The sequence below is a fragment of the Tauraco erythrolophus genome, chromosome 8, assembly GCF_009769465.1.
Source record: "Tauraco erythrolophus isolate bTauEry1 chromosome 8, bTauEry1.pri, whole genome shotgun sequence".
NCBI classification, from domain to species: domain Eukaryota; kingdom Metazoa; phylum Chordata; class Aves; order Musophagiformes; family Musophagidae; genus Tauraco; species Tauraco erythrolophus.
In genome coordinates, this window is record NC_141472.1 from 37,306,307 (window position 1) to 37,327,137 (window position 20,831).

General features: G+C 40.0%; 1 protein-coding gene across 1 annotated transcript in view; it reads right to left on the minus strand.

The window, feature by feature from the left end:
- Positions 1–394: 394 nt before the first annotated feature.
- TMEM163 (transmembrane protein 163) overlaps positions 395–20,831 on the minus strand; it is a 101,113-nt gene continuing 80,676 nt past the window's right edge. The window contains exons 5-8 of the mRNA XM_086615926.1: positions 20,597–20,693; positions 6,451–6,562; positions 1,893–2,034; positions 395–455 (exon numbers count right to left, since the gene is read on the minus strand). Coding sequence (XP_086472052.1) covers positions 395–455; positions 1,893–2,034; positions 6,451–6,562; positions 20,597–20,693 — 412 coding nt within the window. The remainder of the gene's footprint in view (positions 456–1,892; positions 2,035–6,450; positions 6,563–20,596; positions 20,694–20,831) is intronic.

The following is a 20,831-nucleotide window of genomic DNA, read 5'->3' on the forward strand; positions in this document are numbered from 1 at the left end:
TGGGAAAATGCAGGCCAGAGGGGAAAAAAACAACCAAACAAACAAGATCTGAAACTGGCACTTCTTTACCCACAGGCTCATCACACCATTAAGAACACTTTCACTCTGGAATATACAACATGGCAGCTGGGTTAAAACTGCAAACTGCATGTTTTCTATTGTCACAGGAATCGATAGCATACTTGAAAAAAAAAAAGAAACGCTGCTGTTTGGCTGAATTGCAAGCAGTGTGCACAGATGCCAGTGCTACAGAGAGATTTCCCATTAAAACGAACTTCAACAAAAACAGACCACGGGAAACAAACTGCATATTCAGTAAAGTACCGTCGGCACCACTCGCCCAAACGTGCGAGGCTGTGGTCGTACAGTCCGTGCGGCGCAGAGGGTGCGATCTTCACTCGAACATTTCGTAGTGGCGCGTCTGCCTCACGCGGGGCACCATATCGATGAGCAGCCTGCAGAGGGAAGCACCGACAGGAGCGAGCGGTGATGCAGAGACACGGGAAAGCCCTGCAACTGGGCTCTTCGACTTACTTATCAATAGTAATTTACTTTATAAACAAATACAAGCTCACGCATAGTAACAGCCTTATCTTCCTTTCTCCCGATTGGAATTAATTCCGCCCCACAATCAGTTCTCCCCAAAAGGGAGTGCAACATAAACTGTGCGGAGAGGGGCTCCCTGGGTGCACGGCTGCACGGAGAAATTGAAACGCACAGCAGCAGTCACTTCTGGCTGGAGGAGCCACGGAGGGACTAGTGGAAAAGGGACTCTCGTAGCAGCCTGTTTCACACCAGGCTGCTGCAAGAAGGCATCTAACAGTAGAGGAGAATTGCAGCAGTTTCACACACTGTAAAATCAGGTAGTTGCCAAAAAAAAAAGAATTTAGTTTTATCCTTCATTGTCCTCCATCGTGTCTTGGTGGCACAAAGGCTGAGCACACTGTCGAGCAGACTGAGGGCACGTATGTAGCATGAGGTTCAGTGGCTGCACAAAACGTTTCTGATGCTGTTCAGTATGTTTAAATAAATACTTTTGTATGGATTTGCCTCTGGTTTTCCAGAACAGCTAGTTTTTACAACAGAAATAGTGATTATAGTGATTTTTCCAAGAATAGTGTTCCCCATTAAAATGTTAATTTGATTTTCCAAGTTAAAAAAAACCCACACAGTTTCCAGATGATGGCTTACTGCAGCCTGGCCAAGGTCTGCTTCTCAATAGGCATGAGTCCAATTAACTAAGGTGCTGCACCTCCCCTTTTCTCTTATGGGAGAAAGTGGAATAAACCGCAAAATTCTTAGATTCCATGCAGCCAAAGGAAATTGTGGCAGCAACAAAGCACGTGGCAGAGCTTCATTTGATTTTATTCTATTTCTGTTGTCGTAAATCAAGAAAGCATCTTAGAAATTCAACAGAAACAACATTTGAAACCCGACTGGCTAACCTTCAGTTCAGAAGCTGCTACAGGGTAGGGCTAGGATGGAAATCTTTAAACTTGGGCATCTTACCTTTAACCTGTACTTTCTTTGGAAAAAACCACAATGTTTAGAAATCTGCCATAAAAGCAGCATGGAGTGATTTTTATCTAGGATTTGTGGTTATTTTTCTAATATTTCAAAGCCTGTATTTCCAAATTCAGGTATACAAAAGTCTTCTAAAAATTATTCCAATTTATTTTTAAGTCCTGGCTTCTTTCCACCTGATGTGAGAGACACAATCTTCTACCCGCTTCCCACACACTCTGCTTCAGTATTGGCAGCTAGTCTAATAAATTCCAGTGACTGATTTTACTGGCGTTATACAGGCCTATATAAGAGCTATGGCTTATTACATTTAACAGACAGCCCATCTGCTGTACATACCGAAATGCCTGCTGGCAGGAGGTACTCACTTGATTCCATAGGCAAATATTGTAAGTCCGATTAAAACTCCTATACTGCCATCCAGATACCAGACAGAAGAATTGTGTTTAAAAACTTCTGCGCTAAGAAGGATGGAAAATCCCATTATTCCACCTACAAGAGAGTTGAAACCTAGAAGGGGAAAAAAAAATAATGAAAGAAAGAACCAAATCTCAAGGAATTAGCTTTAACCATCTCACCTAGGAAGAGAGAATCTGTAGGGAGACAAGGCATTAGTTCTGATACCAGTGCCACCAGAGAGGGCACAGACCCTGGGGAGCCACCACACAGTGGCACCCCTGTGCTTTTGCACAGCATGAAGGAGGAGGGGGTGCAGTTTGTACCCATGCGGTTGGCCAGAGGTCTTTGCCACACTGCATGTTTACAAATGGAACAGTTCAAGAACTCTGTCTTGGCTAATTTAAATAACTTCACATTAATTTCCCTGTAATGTGCATCTTGATATGGTCAGTCCCCATTTCTTCATTCTCTGCTTAGTCCCAAATCCAATTCTAGCTGCTGTTTGTTTTATAGGGCTCTCACCTCTTGATGCCGATTTCCCAAACAGCAATATTCCTTCAAAATGCTGGACCTGCACCATGTTGGCTCTGAGAGTCAAGCACTTCTCTCTCTTGTAGCTTATTGTCATGAACAAAGTATCCTTGAGCTGTCAAATAGTGCCTGGCTGGCCGCAGCCCTGAGTGTGATGGCTCTAGCCCAGTCATCTTCCAAAGAACCTCTTCATCATGTATGTACCATTGCTGCATATGCAAATATCCCCAATTAAAACTTCAAAGGCCACTTTGTAAGGTACCCAAAGGCTCTCACTTTCTCTGAAAAGGAACAAACTGGAGTCCAGTATATGCGAGGAGCTCATGAAGAGGAAAATGGTTTTGCACAGTAAAATCTCAAAGACCTTCTCTTGAAGCTTTTTACTCCATTCCATGTATTTATTTACATGTATTTGGCACGATAGCTTAGAGCTGTATACATTACTGAATGCATTAGGGAAGACATAGAGGATAATCCTACAAATATTTTCCATTTATACCTTTGACGTATCACAGGAGCTTCATATCTATTATTCACAACTTTTATGACCCTCATTTTAGATTCCTCTTTCTTTTTTAAACCTTTTATTTTTGTCTCCAAGATTGTCCCTTTGAAATTCTCCCAGAGCTTTTGGAATAATTAATGCCATTTTTCCTTCAACTCTTGTTTGACTGGTTATTGTTCGGGATTTTTTTCCCCCCAAGTTACCTTTTACTGTTTGTTTTTTTTTCACAATAACCCAAAAGGCATCACTGTTGTTTTACAAAACAAGTTCATTTGGTAGATACATGTAATATTTACCTACTTGACAAATGAAAAATCAAACTTCAACTATTCTGTATATCTTGGCAAGTCAACTCTAGTCAGCTGCTTCTTATAGTACTCAGCCAGGTTTTTTTTTTTCCCATTCTCCATGACTGCCAGCCACCACATACATGACACATTCCTGAATGTCTCCTTGGATCCAGACCTCTCACAGCCAGTCCTTACCTAAGCCATGTCAAGTCTTTCTGAAAGATGTAGCTAAAAATTGACCTTTCCTAGGTACTTCTACAGATGAAATACTTGTATAAACCACCAACATTCTGATTAAGGTTCACCACATCCCTGGTGATGCAAAGGAAACCCCGGCACGGAGACGCACGCGTTAGCGAGTCCGCAGCAGAACGCGGCATGCAAAGGGTTCAGGCTTTTGGCCCTGCAAAGAAAAAAAGGAGGTTGGGGCTTTTTTGGGCTGTGGCAGAGCATTCTACAATTGGGATCACAGGCGTTGCATGTAAGCGCAATCCAGTGATTAATCCAATGATTATTGGATTAACCATACCAGTATAGTTAAAACCAACATAGACACAAGTACCCTGTCAACACTCTAGTTTAGAAGAATCCTGATCCTTTTGTTATTCCCAGGCAATATAACTTACACTGCTAATACATGTCGATGAAATGTATTATATGTGTGTATATACAAAGAATATATAAATAATATAAGGTATAAATTAACTATAAATTTAGACAAGTGTTACTTCCCCTGCTCCAGCTTAAGTCAGAATCTGTCAGCGTGATATGCAAAAGGCAGGAAGAATACACTTTCTTGCCATTATTGGCTGATGGTTCCAAATGATCTCAAAGCTAGTTACAAAGGAAATTGTTTTCTTTTCCTGACTGTCATTCAGTTAAACCCTCCTGTGCTGTTGTGGCAGAAAATCACGTAACGGCTGCAGATATTAATCCAGACACCATGTTCTGTGCAGAAGGCTGGCACAGGAAAAAACAGGTGGCTAAATCTGGGGAGGAAACAGGTATCTGAAAACTTACAGGAAAGTTGGCTGACATCACCTAGCTGTCACATATCTGCATTTGTCCTCTGAGATGTTACTAAATTCAAGATAGGAAATGGCTGGTTTTAGGCCATGAGCTTTGGCTATAAACAAATCGTACAACTAACATTTTGTCTTATTAGGTTTCATACATTTAGGCTTTAAAGAGATATTGCTGTCAAGCCCTACTCTAAACCAAAATTATTCTTTAAAAAAAAAACCATTAATAGAGATTGACAAGTATGAGAGAGAATTTGCTGTTTTGAAAATAAACCTATTTTTCAGGAAGAAAAAGGCATGCTCTTGTTACTCAAAACAGTTTGTTGGTCTACAGGCAGTGATCGCAGGAGGTAAATTAGCAGGAAAGAGAAAACACTAAAAAGAGATACGCAAGGGAGTGCTAAATCTGTCTGAGCTGCTGAATGACATTGACTCCTCAATAAATCAAGTGTATATGTAAATATATCATGTGAAAGAAGATATTTAACCACAAATAGTAAAATCAGCCTCCTACATTTTCTAAAGTAGTTGTGGAGAGAAAAGAGAGAGAAAAACCAGACCGAGGTAATTGTATACTTTATTCCCTAAATTTTTTAATCAAAGAATGAGCAATCTCCAGCTCAGAAGCAATATAATTAGCACGAGGATGTAATTATGGGGGAAGATATTTCTGTCTCCTACAGGAGACCAATTCAGAGCTAGAGTTATTCAGGAGTTTTTCAGCTAATATTTTGTCTGAAAAAACTGCTCTGTTTCAAAAACAAGCTAAATTTTTTTGAAGGGAGGTTAATCATTTGCCCGTCTAGACATAGTTCTGAAACAGTCGACTTGTCCCACTTTACACTCTGACAGCAAAGGCAGTCAGACTCACCGGTCTAAGGTTCCCAGGATCCTTTCCAGAATCCTTTTTGCAGGATGGAGATCTTGTTTCAAACTATCTAGGGTTGCAGGGGCCATAATAAAGAATAAGATCAGTGAACAGCGTGGTCTGCTGGGAGAGGATCACAAGTGCAGGGAGGCAGTAGCTTAGTTGTAACCCCCTCACTGCTGCTTTGATTCCTTTTCTGCCCAGTTTGTATTTAAAATATAAATACTCATGAAGTATTTATATAACTGGGACAATATAAAATATAAATACTCTTAATATGTGTTATCATCAAAACCAAATTTGAGTATGTTTCAATTACTTAAAAGAAGGCAACTGTGTGTATCCCTAGAGTAAGCTGAAAACTGAATTTCCTTCAAGTGAAATCTTTAGCAGAGTAAAATAATTTATGCGCCGCAATCCATGAATCTTTAACACCCTACCGTGTATGTTTACAGAGCACTTCAAACTGTCCTGTGCTTGCAGATAAAACCTGGTAGAGATTTGTAGGGTGCCGTGAAATCTCTGCCATCACTGTGGCCTCACTGGTTTGCAGAGGAGATCCCCGTGGCTTTCTGAAGACTCACAAGCTTCAGCCTTGTCAGTAAGAGGCGTACCTGAACCTGCCTTTAGAACATGTATTTAAATACACCTTTAAAACCAGCAGCAGTCAGGCGCTGCACACCTGAGCCAACACCACAGTGGCAGTGAGATCTTCTAAAGATACAGCAGGCGAGATTCACCTTGTGCCAAACTCCGGCGGGGCCAGAAGACCGTGGGGCAGCAGACAGGCAGAGACTTTGCTTCACGCACACGATGCTCCACCAGCTCTGGTGAGTGGCAGGAAAAGCATCACAGTGGCAAACTACGTCTACAGCGGGTACGTGTGAATGATGGTTCTGCAACACGCTTGCTTCGTTTTAACTGTAGGGATGGAACTGTTTACCAGGCGTAGGCAGTGAGGACAGATGTGATTTAGCCAAAGCTACGTAAATTCGTGTCACGTACCCACTTTGTAGTCTAACCTCTGCCTAATACACATCTAATTTATTATGTCCTCTGCTTCTAACTCTCTATTATCGATTACTATCCACACATTAACTGTTTGACTTCCATACATAGGTACCTCAGCTGAAATGGGTAAAAGGCTAGCAGTACTACGGACTGTTATAGGGTTTGGGGATTTTTTTTCTGTTTCCCAGTGGCCACCTTATTTCAATGCTCTTTCACAGTTGTCATCGTCACCTGTATCCTCTGTGTCTACACATTCCCTAGAAGAGTCTATAAATGCAGCAGGATCAACTTCACACTCACCATCGGTTATCAGCGCTCTGCTTGTAAGGACCTTTCCCAGCATAAATTTGATTACTGCCAAGACAGTGCAAAGGATTCCACTTAAAACGGAGACACTATACAGAAAATCATCCTGAAAGAAAAAATGTCAGACATTAGTATGTTTTCTGCTCATGCCTCATATGTGAAATGACAAGTAGTACTAGTTATTGTGCAATTATTTGTGCCACTGAAGTATACAACCTGAGAAAAAGACTCCTGAGTTATGACTTCCATGACAGCTGGTGCTTATTTTGCTGTCTGTAATTGCTTTTGCAAACATAATTAATGATGGTTCCAAGCAACAAATTCTGAATTGACCCAAACTCCTCAGAATTAGGAGGTTACATACCTGCAGGGCTGACTGCAGGCTGCCAAGTAATCTACTGCCTAATGCAATCAGTAACGAAGTCCCCACATGCAGGATAAAGGCTTGACAGCAGAATCCTACTTACCAAACCTTCGCTGATTTTTGATGTGAGAAATAACCATTTAATATCGTTTCTGATTCTGTGCTTGTTTTGGTTTTGTTTGGTTTCCTTCTTCTAAGGTAAAGTCTGGTCCAAGCTACATCCATCAGACTTTTGATACTGATGTGCAAAGTCAGGTTTAGCTCTTTCTTAGAAGACAAATTTTCCATGCACTTTCATTTTGCAGCTACCAAAATACCCACATTGCTCAATGTGAATGTGTAACACAGGCTCCCTGCGCTCCTCAGCAGAAAGCTGCCTGTCTCTGCAGGGCAAATAAGATTTCTATTTCTAGGTAACTAGTTATTGTTTAACACACATTCTCCAAAAAGGTCATCTGGAGGAACCTCCCTCTTTCTGCTGACTATTTTGTGTTTGGTTGGGCTGGGAGAAAACAGTCCCAGGCACTGAAACCTCGACATTGCAAGAAGGTACCCAAAGGGAGGCCATGGGCCTTCTTTCCCCTGAGGTGCATCAGCCCATGGGCTATGCAGAAAAACCCAGCGAGCTCTTAGCATGCTTGCCTGCCACATAACCACAGAGCTCTGAAAAAGATTGATTTATTTCTCTTAATAGAAGCTTTCATTTAAGCTGTTGCAACATCAGTACAAATAGAGGAAATAGCAAGAATTATTATTTTTTTTAATCTGCAGGTCTAAGTGGGCCGGTGCCACTGGGACCTTGTTCCTGATTAAAACACTGGCAAAAATCCCTGCTGATAGTAAACACTGTCGTGATGATTCATCATCAGCTACATTCATTTTCATTATTTTAGCAGCAATTCAAAACCCAAAGAAATCAAAAAATGGTTTTGAAAACTGCTTAGGAAGATACTGGAAATTAGATTACCGGTACAATGTACTCATATCCCTAAATAAATCAATTTATTTTTATACATTTTTTTTACTTCATACCATTTTCAAAGTCTACTTCATTCACTCTCAGTCATGAGCTCATTCTCTCTAGTCCTGGAACATTACTGAATATTAAGACAAAACGCACTAATGGAAAGAAACTAAAATGGATGAGAACACAAAACTCAAGCACTGGGTAAAGCAGGATAAAAAGCATTTGTAAAATCATTCTAACAAAACGACTGGAAAATAATTAGGTATTTTGGAGTGCTAGGGAAGGGCTAAGGAAGGACTGGGAATATTTACTTGCTGTCAGCCTGGCAAGGAAAGTTGGAAGCTTTCAGAAGATCCGAAATTACAACAAAGCTCCAAAAGTCTGGATAAGCTTTGCAAAAAGCACTTGAAATTTGAGATCCTTGTCAAAGTCATGCCTCCAAATTTTGTGCATCTTTCTCAAAAGAGTACATTTACCACGCCCAAAGACTTGATTTTGATAGCCTGACAAATTCTGATTGCTCTTGAGATTTTAGTCTAATCTCATCTAATACTTTATTAGATATTTTACCTAATATTTAAAATACAGCATATGTATAAGACTTCTGAATAATCTGAAGCAGAATAATCCATCAACGCAGTCATCTCTATCCCAGAGTGCTGAGTTAGCATTATGAATCCCAATAGGAGAGTATTTGATAATTATTGATACAGATGTTCAAAAGTCCAAGTATTAATTCAGAACCTTGAATATTTTATGCTTTATGCCCTATGTTATAGTGCAAGGTTTCATCCTCTGCATGGCACATTATTTTGAGCTGGTTTGGTTTTTTCTATGTACGGCATGTACTATCAATTTTGGGGGTGAATTCAGGTTCTTTTCCTGCATGTGTCACTAAACTCAGGGTATGTAGAAATGCATCTTGCCATTTCTTCTGGCTATACGGTTGTGATCAAAATCAGTCTAGCTGCGTTACTGGAATTCAAGAATAATTTAAATGTGATACAGATTTCTGAATCAACTCTTAAAGTGAATTAATGAACAGGATTTTTACAGAGGATTCAGGAACTAGAAATTCTCATAAGTTCAGTGTTTTCTTATATTGATTCATCGAAGACAAGCTAATACTAATTGCTAACACTAGTCCAATAACCACTGACAACACAAATTGAAGCTCCTTTGTTATCACTGTGGATACAGAAAGAAAAGAAGTTTAAAACCCTGCTCTTAATGCAAACGCCTCAGCAGGTTCTTGCTTTAGGCTGTGCCGAATAGATTTTCGGAGAGATATTCATCTTTGTCGTCTAAACTCCTAAATCTAAACGGCATTTAAAATTATGATCTATGTCCAGTTGTGTGCAGCTTTTCGCAAAAGCCACCGGGAGGCGGCAGATACCACCATAACTGCGCACATCGGGCATGAAGACAAAATCGAAGAGGGAAAAAAAAAAAATCTTTTAAATTCACTCTCCTCAGTACTTTGCTATGCTTTCTGGGTGTCCAGGCACCAAGAGCTGGAAGAAGAAGAGTGAGGCTACTTTCTACTAACAAGAAGGTTTGGCAGATGTAAGAGATCAGCCCAAAACCGTGGGGAAGCCCAGCAGCCTGGACAGCCCCTGTGGCGTGTTGTCTGAGCGAGGCAGCAATGGGAGAGAAATGGCTCAAAACACTGCCTTGGTGCTACTCTGCTGCAATGATCAAGAAGCTGGAACTGGTTTAGGACAGTGGGATTCAACAAATTACCTGAGGGAGGGCTGCTATGGGCTACAAACCTGGGGCCTCACAGCGACGCCCGATGGGACGCACAACTGACACGTGTGCTTCACTGCAGTGCTATGGGCTCCAAAGAGTTAAACGTGTCATACTGTGGCTGTGAAATGATTCCCATTAAACTAACTCATCCTTTGGAGAAATGAAGAAAAGAGAAGCCATAATGGAGATCTAAATTAATAAAATAAGCCTGGCCATCTGGCAGCATCTCCCTGCGGACCCTCCCGCAGCCCTGCCCTCTCGGTACCCCTCGCCTCCCCATCTGACAGTCATTAAGAGCGCAGAGCACATCCAGCCAGACTCACCGCACACGTCCTTGGTGTGATTTTAATTACAGCAGCAGCAAATTGTGACAGATGATAAAAATTTAAATTCTGATCATTTCCATATGATAAAGGCTTCTCAGTGCAGTAAATAAAGCTCTTTCCTTTTCCATTTCTTTTCATCGTATTCCCTCATTACTACTACACTTTACATGGGACTGCAACTAAAGGACACATACATCTTATTAGATGGCTTCATGTATAAAACAGCACTGTACATAAGCAAGGTGCCCGTCCTGGACTGCCATCTCATTACACAGCATTCTAACAGCTGTAACGTCCCGATTTAAGATTTATTTTATGCAAGATTTTACGTTGTGACAGTTTCCCAAAAGAAAGCTTTCCTAGGATGCTCTTTTTTTGGTCCTAAAAAAGGAATAATAGAAGTCAGCAAGCAGCTTTCCTCCACTTTATCCAAATGCATTATCCCCACCAGTGAAGCTGAGAAGAGGGGTCTTGAAAAACGTGACAACAGTTCTGCCCCCACTTTCAAAGATTTCACCAAAAGCAGCAATAACCTTCGGCTTAAGGAAAATTTGCTGCTGCTGATGTTGTGACTTTGATCGCTTTCTGAATCTATTGTAGAAACTAAAAAAAAAAAGCCACAGAGGATGCTTCAGGGCTCGGCTTATTAGGTGAAGATATTTTAACCCAATTCCCAGCCTAGTAACTAAATTTCAGCTGATCTGTGCTCCTAATCTTTTCCTAGAATGTATCTCACTAATTCTGACCCTAAAACTTTACCCTGATTTCATAAATTATTTTTATCAAGTCCCCTCCATCCTCTCTCCTTTAACTACAGCCCTTTCACTTCTACTTTTGGGATGTAAAAATGTTCTCATTTTACCTAAAGTGTCCAGTATTGAGTAAAAGATTCATTGGTATGGGAGGAAGAGGGCATGTTCAGTGTTCCTCCCCAGTGGTCGCAACACATACAATATTATGATTAAAATCTATGTACGATCCTCCTCTCTGGCCCTCCTTGGTAGCTCATTCTAGTGCGATCCCAAAACAAGCTGCTCCTCCTGTCCCCCAACAGCAACAGGTTTCTTTCCACTCTTCTGCCTTCTCCTTAATTTCCTCTGTGAACTGGCCGAAGGCTGAACCACCTCCCCACTCCCACAGCAGCTGGAAATTACTGGTACCACCTTTCTCATGCTACTTTTCTCCTTCCCAGTGCCTCATGGTGTTGCACCTCTTCTCTGCTGAGCCCCACTCATCTTGGCTGAGGAGGTAGGGACGCATTTCTGGAACGCTGCAGATGCTGTTGACAAGAGCGATGTCATGGCTAGCCCAAACTGAGCTGAGTTTCTGTTGTTAAATATTAATTTTGCCCATCTCTGCAATTTGCCATCTGTCTCACAGGTCCTGACAATGACCCTTTTTCAGTCCAAGTGACTGGTCACCGTCATCCCCAGCACCTGTCAGGTCCTGCTACCTCTGTGCTCCCCATCTCCTCATGCTTTCCATCACCGCCTGCTCCTCCAGGTCCATCAGCAGCTGTCACGTCATCTGGGCCCACTGGCTGTCAGATCACTAAAAGCCGCTCTGTGCAGCATGTTACTTAACCAAAAAGGACTGGTTTCTTCCCTCTGCCCCTGAAGGATTCTGTTTATATAGACAGTAACAGAGATGTTTCTAATACAAACGTTTTTTAAAAAAGGTCCAAATCTATCACAATTTCTCCCAAGTAATAAACAGGTTATGTAATCAGTCTAGAGGGAGCTTCTGGGAAGCCAGAGGGTCTCTCTCACCAGCTAACTTCAAAAGGGACAAGAGTTTTAATTGCACTTCACTGTCAGAAAACAAACCAACAGCCCAGTGTTTGACTCAAGTAGGAGACAGTCTCTTCACATAGAGATGTAAAGATCTATTATTAGTAAGAAAAATAAATAAAAAAAATCTTAGGAATGTTTAAACCTGCTCCTTTGGTGCTGAAGTGCTGTGACAAAGCAATTCCCCAGCACAGAACACTTCTTCATGAAACAGATAACAAAGACAGGGTGTGCCAAATGCTGCGGTGGGGGCACCGAGGCCGGGAACCGCAGGGCTGTGAACTCCGAAGAACTATCGTAGGTAACTTTAGGACTGTGCAAAGGGTCTGCTTGAAACAAGTACTTCCCATTTTCCCAGAATTCATCTACATTGTTTTAGCATGAAACAGCTATAAAACACAATTAAAAATGGTGTTTGTCCACCCTCAGAAGTATCTCTCTAGTGAGGCTACTTCTCCAATTAGCAGGGGATGGAGACCAGCTATACATTTCACATGACCTACCAAGTGGCTAGCAGTTGCCAACTATTTCTTATGACCATGTGGTAAAGCCTGAAAACAAGACTTTCCACCTATCACTTGAACAAAGAGTGAACTGTACTTGATATGTTTTTCCTAATCCTAGCTAGTGCAAGTATCCACAACATTCTCACCAACCTGGAAGAAGCATGTGTATTTTAGGGTTAAATTAATTGGTTAAGGCCAAACACTAAACCACCAAACCACGCCTAATAGGTAACAATTATAAAACAAGATTCTAATGTATGATTAATGTATATGGTACTTTGATTTGAAATGGTACACTATAAATTATATATATATATATGAGATTAGAAATGCATAGAGAAGTACGTATAAGGACATATATTATGTGTATATAATCACAAGTAGTATTTGCTGTATTGCAAATAATTGCAAATTGACCTAAATGCAAACTACTGTTGCCATTGTTAAATATATTTATAAAGTATTTATTATAAAGGATTAAATTAGTAAATCAATTAGAACTTACAAAGCTACGTTGTGCCACCCCTAGCTTCCCATTTCAACTGGAATCAGTAGTATATGATAGAATCACATGCAGCCTAATCTTTCAGGTGATTCCACCTATAAAGGCATTGGAGGCACCACATCACATGTGCTGCACGACTTCTGTACACAAACCGGTCACATTTTTCCTCCTTTGTTCTGCAGGAAATGTCAGAAATATGGCATGATGCTTGCTTACTCTCGCAAAAAAAAGTGTCCTTTGCCATACTAATGAGGACAAATGCCAAACTGCGTTGACATTACATGTGTTATACTATTACCTAGGGAAATGGAAGCAGTAACTGAATAGTAAATGGATATTGATTTACAACCCCAGGTTAAATTAAAACAGTCATTCTCAGTGTGGCTGGGTTGGGCTTTTTTTTAGCCGCCTTTAGTAAACAAGAAAAGGTTTTCAAATTCTTTGTGGCAACAGTCAACACCATTTACACTTCAATTATATTTATACTATCCAAGAATATATAATAATTGGCACAAGAAGTTAAAGGGGCAAATGAAGAAGGATTTTTATCACGGAGATGGCAAACATTAGCACTAGCAAATGCAAACACAAAACAATGCTTGAAACCTATGCTTAATTTGAGTTTTAAACTCCTTTCTCAATCACAAAACATTAAAAAATCACTCAAATTTACACAGAAATCCAAGCACAATGTCATCAACAACATGGAATATCACTATTCCTCCTTATTTGTAATGAAATGTGTGTGTACCAAATCCTCAGGGTCAGTACTGGCTGTGGATATAGCTCTCTGAAACATCAATAAGGGAATGGTAATTCCTTTTCCTAGTGGGAATTACCTCATTTCCACTAACATAAGTTGGAGAACAAATGCTGCGAGTAACAATAGGGGAAATATTCTGAATCTGACAGCTAGGGGGAAAAAAACATAGTAAATAATTTCTGAGTCAACAAGAAGTGATTCTATTTTAGGTTCAACAGTCAACATTGTAGAAAAAAACCCTTTAAATTATATGATCTGAGAAATATTAGTTTAAAATTAAGTGGAACTGTAAACAGAATGAAGGTTTTATATTCCAAAGGTCAAATACTGATTAGCTTTGTAAGTCAGGTATATTGAACAACAGCTAAAATTATCAGAAATCTTAGTTCCAAACACCCCAGAAATAAAAGCAGCTGGCCTACTTCTTCTAACACTCCAGCAAGTGTATTAGGAACAAAGAAAAGGAGAAGAGAGAGGAAAAGGTGGGGTAAAAAAAAAAAGAAAAAGAAAAAAAAGAGAAATATCTGATCAGTGAAAAATATTTCCTTAGGGGTCAATGATATGAAACTGAAATAACAATTGCAGCATGTCGTGCTGAAGCAGACCCTCAAAGAATGAAGATTCACAGCTATATAAGAAATCCACAGCTATACAAAAAACAGGAGAACACAGAAAGAAGTGGAATTTGTAGCTGTAAGGTTCCCACTATTAACGGCACATCTTTCTTTCCTGTAATAAAACTTGTTTTCTTTGGATTTTGTGATCTTTTCACATTTTTTCAAGTTTTCCAGGTATATAATAGCATGTTCATAGCTACTCCTCATTGCAAACATATGCATAATGTTTGAGCAGATCCACTGCACAGCACATGCACAGAAAGTACAAGACAGTGTCACTTAAAAATTCTGGGAAGGGTTGGGGGCACTGTATGGGCTCTATACAGCACACAAATGTCTGCTTTTTACAGGAAATCTTACCCAAATATCTAAGCACCCCAGCTATATGACAAGCATAGGAGAGAAAACAGATTTCCTTCAAAACCAACGTGTTCCAAGACAAGTGGAAAATGTCATCACATCTCTAAATTCATAAAATAAGAAAGCTTTAATTATGAATATTCTCAGGCAAACGAGAATGGAGGCCACAGCTTCATAAAGAAAGTGACTTGTGCGTATGTGTTGATGCACACAGAAACTGCGTCCACATACACACCCCCACACAAATTTGCCTCCAAAGGAAAATGAAGTATCTCTGCAAATTCAAGGTAGGTTACATAACAGACAGATCCTCTCTGGAAGGGACACGAAAGCTTTATTCTCATAATTTACTTCTCTGTCCAAAAATCAGAGACCCACGATACATTTTTTGACCCTCACTGGAAGCAATGTCCAAAGCTTAGAAAATGTGGAAGAAAAAAAATGCATTACATATATCCAATATTGGCTGTTTCCAGACTTTTTGGACAAACAGATCCCTTCGGTTGAAATATTTCTCCTACATCCACTTTATCATCAACCCTGTAATTCATGGCTTCATTAATTAATTCATTTAAAAACACAATAAGCAATACACTTCCATGGATCAGTGGTTGGAAAACACTTCTACAACGCAAATATTGAAAATGCTAGCACAAGGGATTGTATTTTGAGCTCTGAGGATTAATATATATCTCAATTACCTGAAAAGAAACTTTTTCCCATGCTAGTAAGAAGTGTATAATTAATACAAATACAGAATTACATAGTAAGTGTATAATTAATTTACTGGCCAACTCTCCTGACACAGAACGTCATTTTTCAGGGCAGGTTTCTTCTTAATTATAACATAAATATAAAGTACTTTGCACAGGGAAAACCAAAAGTTTACCTAATAGTGACAATTTCTGAACTTGCTGTGAAGTGCAGGAGATGGAATCTACAGTTAAAGTTCTGTAAAAATATCAATTCAGTGCTCAATAGTAATTTGTAAAAATGAACTTATACTTGCATAAATCCCTGGTGACTTCTATAGCTTGAACCTTATAGGCTTTTCTAAAAATGGAGAAAAAATTAAGAGGAAAGGTACAAAGGAAGTCAATGATGACCAAAGATGGGCCTTTAGCCTGATCCAGTATGACCATGTTTGCTGTTGCATATAGAAAACACACACCAGGAGCCTAAATTCCAGACAAACATCATTAAACTTATCCATATTTTAAACTAATTAATCTACCTAGTCATTCATATCCTGCCTTATAGGCTGTTTCAAAGGTAACTACAGTCCTTGGCATATCAAGCAAGGGAACCAAAAGGAGAAGCAAACCGCTTCTGTGTTTCAGAGTTTTTCAAAAGAATTACAGAAACCATTGCCTGTGCTGAAAGCGTGTGTAGTGACACACACTACCTATTATTTACTTAGCGCAGGCAAAGAGGTGAAAGAAACAAAAAGCAGGAAAGAAAGGCAGAAGCAGAAAGTCAGGAGCTTTAACTGACCTCTCTTCTGAGCCAGTGCAGATCAGGAGTCCTGGCATTCACAGCGTTTCAACAACATTACGTTTCAGCATGGAATAAAAGAGAATTCAAATAGGTGACCGAAAAATGCCTGACCGAGCTAAACCTGAGCTCCTGTCCTAGAAACTGAGCAGCTCCTCTCTGCAGTCTAACAGGAAACTGTGGACAAGGTACTCCAGCTGGAAATGCCATTAACGTGTAAAGCTGTCATTCTCCTTTTAGTTCCCTGAATCCTGATGAGGACTGTCAGACCTGCAGCTGAAATCATCATATGAAATGACAAAAACACTGAAGACTCCTGTTTCTAGATGTCCACATAAGTGAAATAAAATCTGTGTTCAAAACTTAGAAAAAGCATTTCAAATTATTTCTTAGTCGTATGAATTTTATCTTTTCTCATTGGTAATATTTTCATAAAAGCAACTTTTCTGAGATCCACTTCAAGGACAACAGAATCTCTACATTAAAGATCTCATAAATTCTTTCCAAGGGAATACCCATCTTGCTACATGCAATTAAGAACTGACAGATAAGTAACCAATGTATCTTATAAGCAACAAGAAATACAATGAATTTTGTGTAATTGATCCAGAATGATCCAGAAGTGATTGACTACACTTATAGGATTTTAATCACAGCTCCTTACAATTAGCAGATGGATACTTAATTGCTTGATGTGTTTCATTTTTTAAATTAAACTTGTCCATATCATACTATTTTCTCCAAAACTTACACAAATTAAATGAACTCAGAGAAATTGTAACTGCTCCCAGTTTTCAACTCTGACAAAGTCACTGAAGTTTACCACAAATGAAGATGTAAAAAGAGACTTTATAGTTCTAAGAATGATGCAGTCAGTCATGTTGCTCAGCACTAACATTTCAATAATATTGAATTGTCCAAGAACAGTAGAGCAATGTATTCCAAACCATTTCTGTCTTCAAGACTGCCAATACTAGCTTTGCATTCAGCATGTGAACACCAAGAGCAACATTTTCCAGTTGGGTTTTAGCCACATTATGTCCCCTAAAGTTGAAGCCACACATCTAAAACTTCACAAGACGCTTTGAAAAGTACCCACATCTTCAACGTCCTTTGCTTCAAGAAAGGCTAATAAAGATGTAAACTGTACCAAAAAAAATTATGCGACTATGACTCATGTGAAACTTATGTAAAAGCATACCTCACCTTAATCTAGTACAGAGCTCTTCACCGTAGTTTTACACCAGTTTGGGACTCCAGTGGAGTGACACTACCTTTCCTTGGTCTTAATGTTCTGTTCCTGCTCACATCACGAGGCTACTTCCCTGGCACCAGAGTGGCACACTAATATGAAATCTCAATAATACAGAAATCACCATCAGAAAATACTTCAGGTTACTATTTAATAGAATCATAGAATGGTTTGGGTTGGAAGGGACCTCAAAGACCATCTAGTTCCAAGACCCCTGCCATGGGCAGAGAAATCCTCCACTACACCAGGTTGCCCAAAGCCTCATCCAACCTGGCCTTGAACACTTCCAGGGATGCGGCATCTACAACTTCTCTGGGCAACCTGTTCCACTGCCTCACCGAGGCAGAACTGGTTACTTCACTGCTAGGCAAAAACTTACTAGCAGAAAATGATGTTCTACTTTTTTTCCATATATGTCCACACATTATAGCTAAATTACATGATACGATATTACAGAAATTAGTTCTATTGGCAATTAGTTCATTGGTGGTCCAAGAAGTAGAAGACAGCACCCTAGATAAAAGAGTAGAGGCAGAAATTTCTCCCCCTTACTGATTTAATTTGAGCAGATTTCCACTCTTCCAAGATGTTAACGATACTGCCTGGGCAGCTGCAGATTAGCTGGGAACATACTTGATCAGCAAAGACTCAAACAACTGGGAAGAATGACTGTTTGCTGAGACACGGAGCAGCTAAGGGAGTGTTACGCAAACAGAAAGCCAGCATCAGACTGACGCACGGCTAAAGCAAATGAAAAGTTTTCTATTAAACAACGTCCTTCTCCCCTAAATACTTCTGATGTAGCAACTTTTAAGCATAATACCTCACTGGCCATTACTCGTATCAATATTTTTGCTATAATGCTCTCTAAATGAGCTAAAAGGAGCTAAAAAAAGGTCCCCCTTTTTTTCAGTGTTATTCTTAGTTTACACAGAGATGTTTCACCTGCCATGCAACCCTTACGGAATCAGTTTCCCACAGTGAGATGTACTGAAAGACTTTGAAATGAGAATCCCTGCCATGTCAGTTAAAAGACACTGCACAGAAGTACCATCCTTTTTCATCCCTTGTTCTAACCTACTTTCCAGGCAGAATTGCAAGGTATGAAAATCCTTTACGTGTGTGCATATGGTTTTTACCCTGTCACTAGTCAGCCACAGTCTGTGCCCTGCCAGACACATCTTTCAAACTGTTGATAGAACTTGAGTGTTTAAATGAGGGAGAACAGTCAGTTCGATGTCAAAGGAACAAAATTATCTATTTATCCTGATACTGGGTCAAATGTAAGCAGTATCCACCCTAACTTTTTCCTACTCGATGCAGTTTTAGCACACCAAAGTCTGAATCCAAGGTAGTCTGTGACAAAAGGGATCTGTACAAATTATTGCTACAGGACACTTGAAATGTAATGGGATCGTCTCTTTGGGGATACCTTTCTGTAGCTTCGATGTCATACTTTTTCCTGCTGTAAATGCATTTCAGAATATAAAAATGAGGAAGTACAACATGTCTGCAAGTCATAAATAATGTTGATGGTGCAAATAGGAGACATTTCTCCCCATATAAGAAACAGATCCTCATCTGTAGACAGATGAATGGATTGTTGAATGGAATGGAATGATGAATGGAATGTTGAATGGAATGGAATGATAAATGATGGAAGAGTAAGACACAGACGTCAGACCTTCTTAACTTTTGTTCCTACTGCTGAAATTATTAGGGCATTTGCCCACAATGAATTACACTGAGACATCCAAATTAGTTTGGTCTACACTACCATAAACTCACCAAATAGGTGTTTCAATTATTGTTGCAACCTCTCTTCTTCCTTCACTTCTGCTTCACACAGTCAAGACTATAGATTTCATTTTCTCACTAAACAGGAGTCAGACTGCAGCCAGATGCACTGTTTGGGTACAGCCAAGTTAAGAGGTTGTCATTTAGCTGGCCATCACTGTAGAGTCACTCCTCACCCTTATCAGGACCTCCTTCAACCTTACTGGCACAATGCTCCCTCCCTAACCCAGTTCTGTCAAAATGTTTTGGTTGAGTTTAAGAAGTGACTATTAGAAGTGTTTAAGCTAACCTAGATCATTTTGACAGAACCAGGCAGGTGAACAACTACACGTGCTGTTATGCTAGCAGAGCTGAGGAGGCAGTAAATTACGAAGACTGGAAAAGAGGAAGAGGAAAATGCAAAGAGAACGTGAATCACCTGCAGTCAAACAATGCACCTGGCTGAAATTCAGTAATGCATTAGTTCATGGGCTTTTGCTACGCTAGTCATCTTTGCCCAAATTTCACTGAACTACTGAAAATAAGTTTCTGTAGTTGCCCAGCTTCTCAGAAGTTTCCATGAAAGTGCAGGACCCAGGAGGTCATCTGCACTGCTAACAGTGTGTAACAAGTTGAAATTCTGTCTCGGCTTTTTTTTTTCCAGCTCTGCCTCCATCTCCTGGTTGAAAGCAAGGAGTTTAGGTTCCTTTCTAGTGATGCGTTGAGAATGGTACTTGGCAGGGTGAAGTCCCAATGAGAAAGCCTGCACGCACTTACAAATATACCAAAATTCATGAAGGCTGAATACCAAAGGTCCAAATCAGGTTGTATACACAATAACTGAACTGGAGCCTCATTTTGTTTGAGCACATTAGCAAGAGTCTTCTGGGAGTGGAACCATTGCCAAATGGCTTTCCCAGTGAGTAGCTGGTTTGGATGAGTAGAGCTCAAGGAAGTTAATACCCACTACTGAAAGGAAGCAAGCAGGACAGGACAGAGCAGAGCTGAGAGAAAGGCCGCTGGGGAGAGCTGCTCTACAGGCCAAGTAGGGGCTAGCTTTCATAACCAAAAGAAAGCAGAGAGCAGGAGAAAAGCCCTTTGTGATGCTCTATGGTGAGCCAGTTGAAAAGCCAGCTCTTTCACCCAGCATGCTCCCCTCACCTGTTTCATTCCTGCTACTCGTACATGGCTCTGGAATTGGGGGCAAGAGCTGGAAAACAAAAAAAATACAATCCAAAAATACAGTTTTTCCACAGTAAAAATAAAATAAGGAAGCCATTGGAGTAGTAAACTGTGGAAACATTCTTCTCATAAAATTCTACCACTTTCATTAAGCCCAGAGAGACCTCGTCTCTGTAAGTGAACTCTTACAGTCCTGTATAAAAGCTTTAGGCGATTATGCTGAGAAAGATTTGGCCCATAAAGGTAACCATGGAGAAGAAAAGATGGGGTCAAGCCTATAAAAACCAATAAGAACTAGACTCCATCACATAAGAAAAAAGTACTGCTTGAAGACTAGGACCATTATGTGCAGCCAGGCAGGATATCCACCTGCTATAGCTTTGCCAAGTTCAATGAGGCTTGTAGAAAGGAGATGCTGGCCTTTCTTAGTCTCACTGGCAGTGTAGGGAATAAAGAGAACATTTTAAAGAACATGAATCACCTTACCACTTCTGGAAGCACCTTCTTCGCAAGATCATGGATGGCTTTGATCACGATACATATAGATGACAGAAGGAATATGACACCCAAGATAACACAAGCTCTGGGGAAAAATACAGAAAAATAAAAAGAAATGTTACAAACATATTTGGAGTTGTCAGCTCTCCCACTGCTGAAGGATAACACACAACAAAATATTAGTAACAAAAAAAATCTTAAGGAGCTAAAGATATAAACTTGA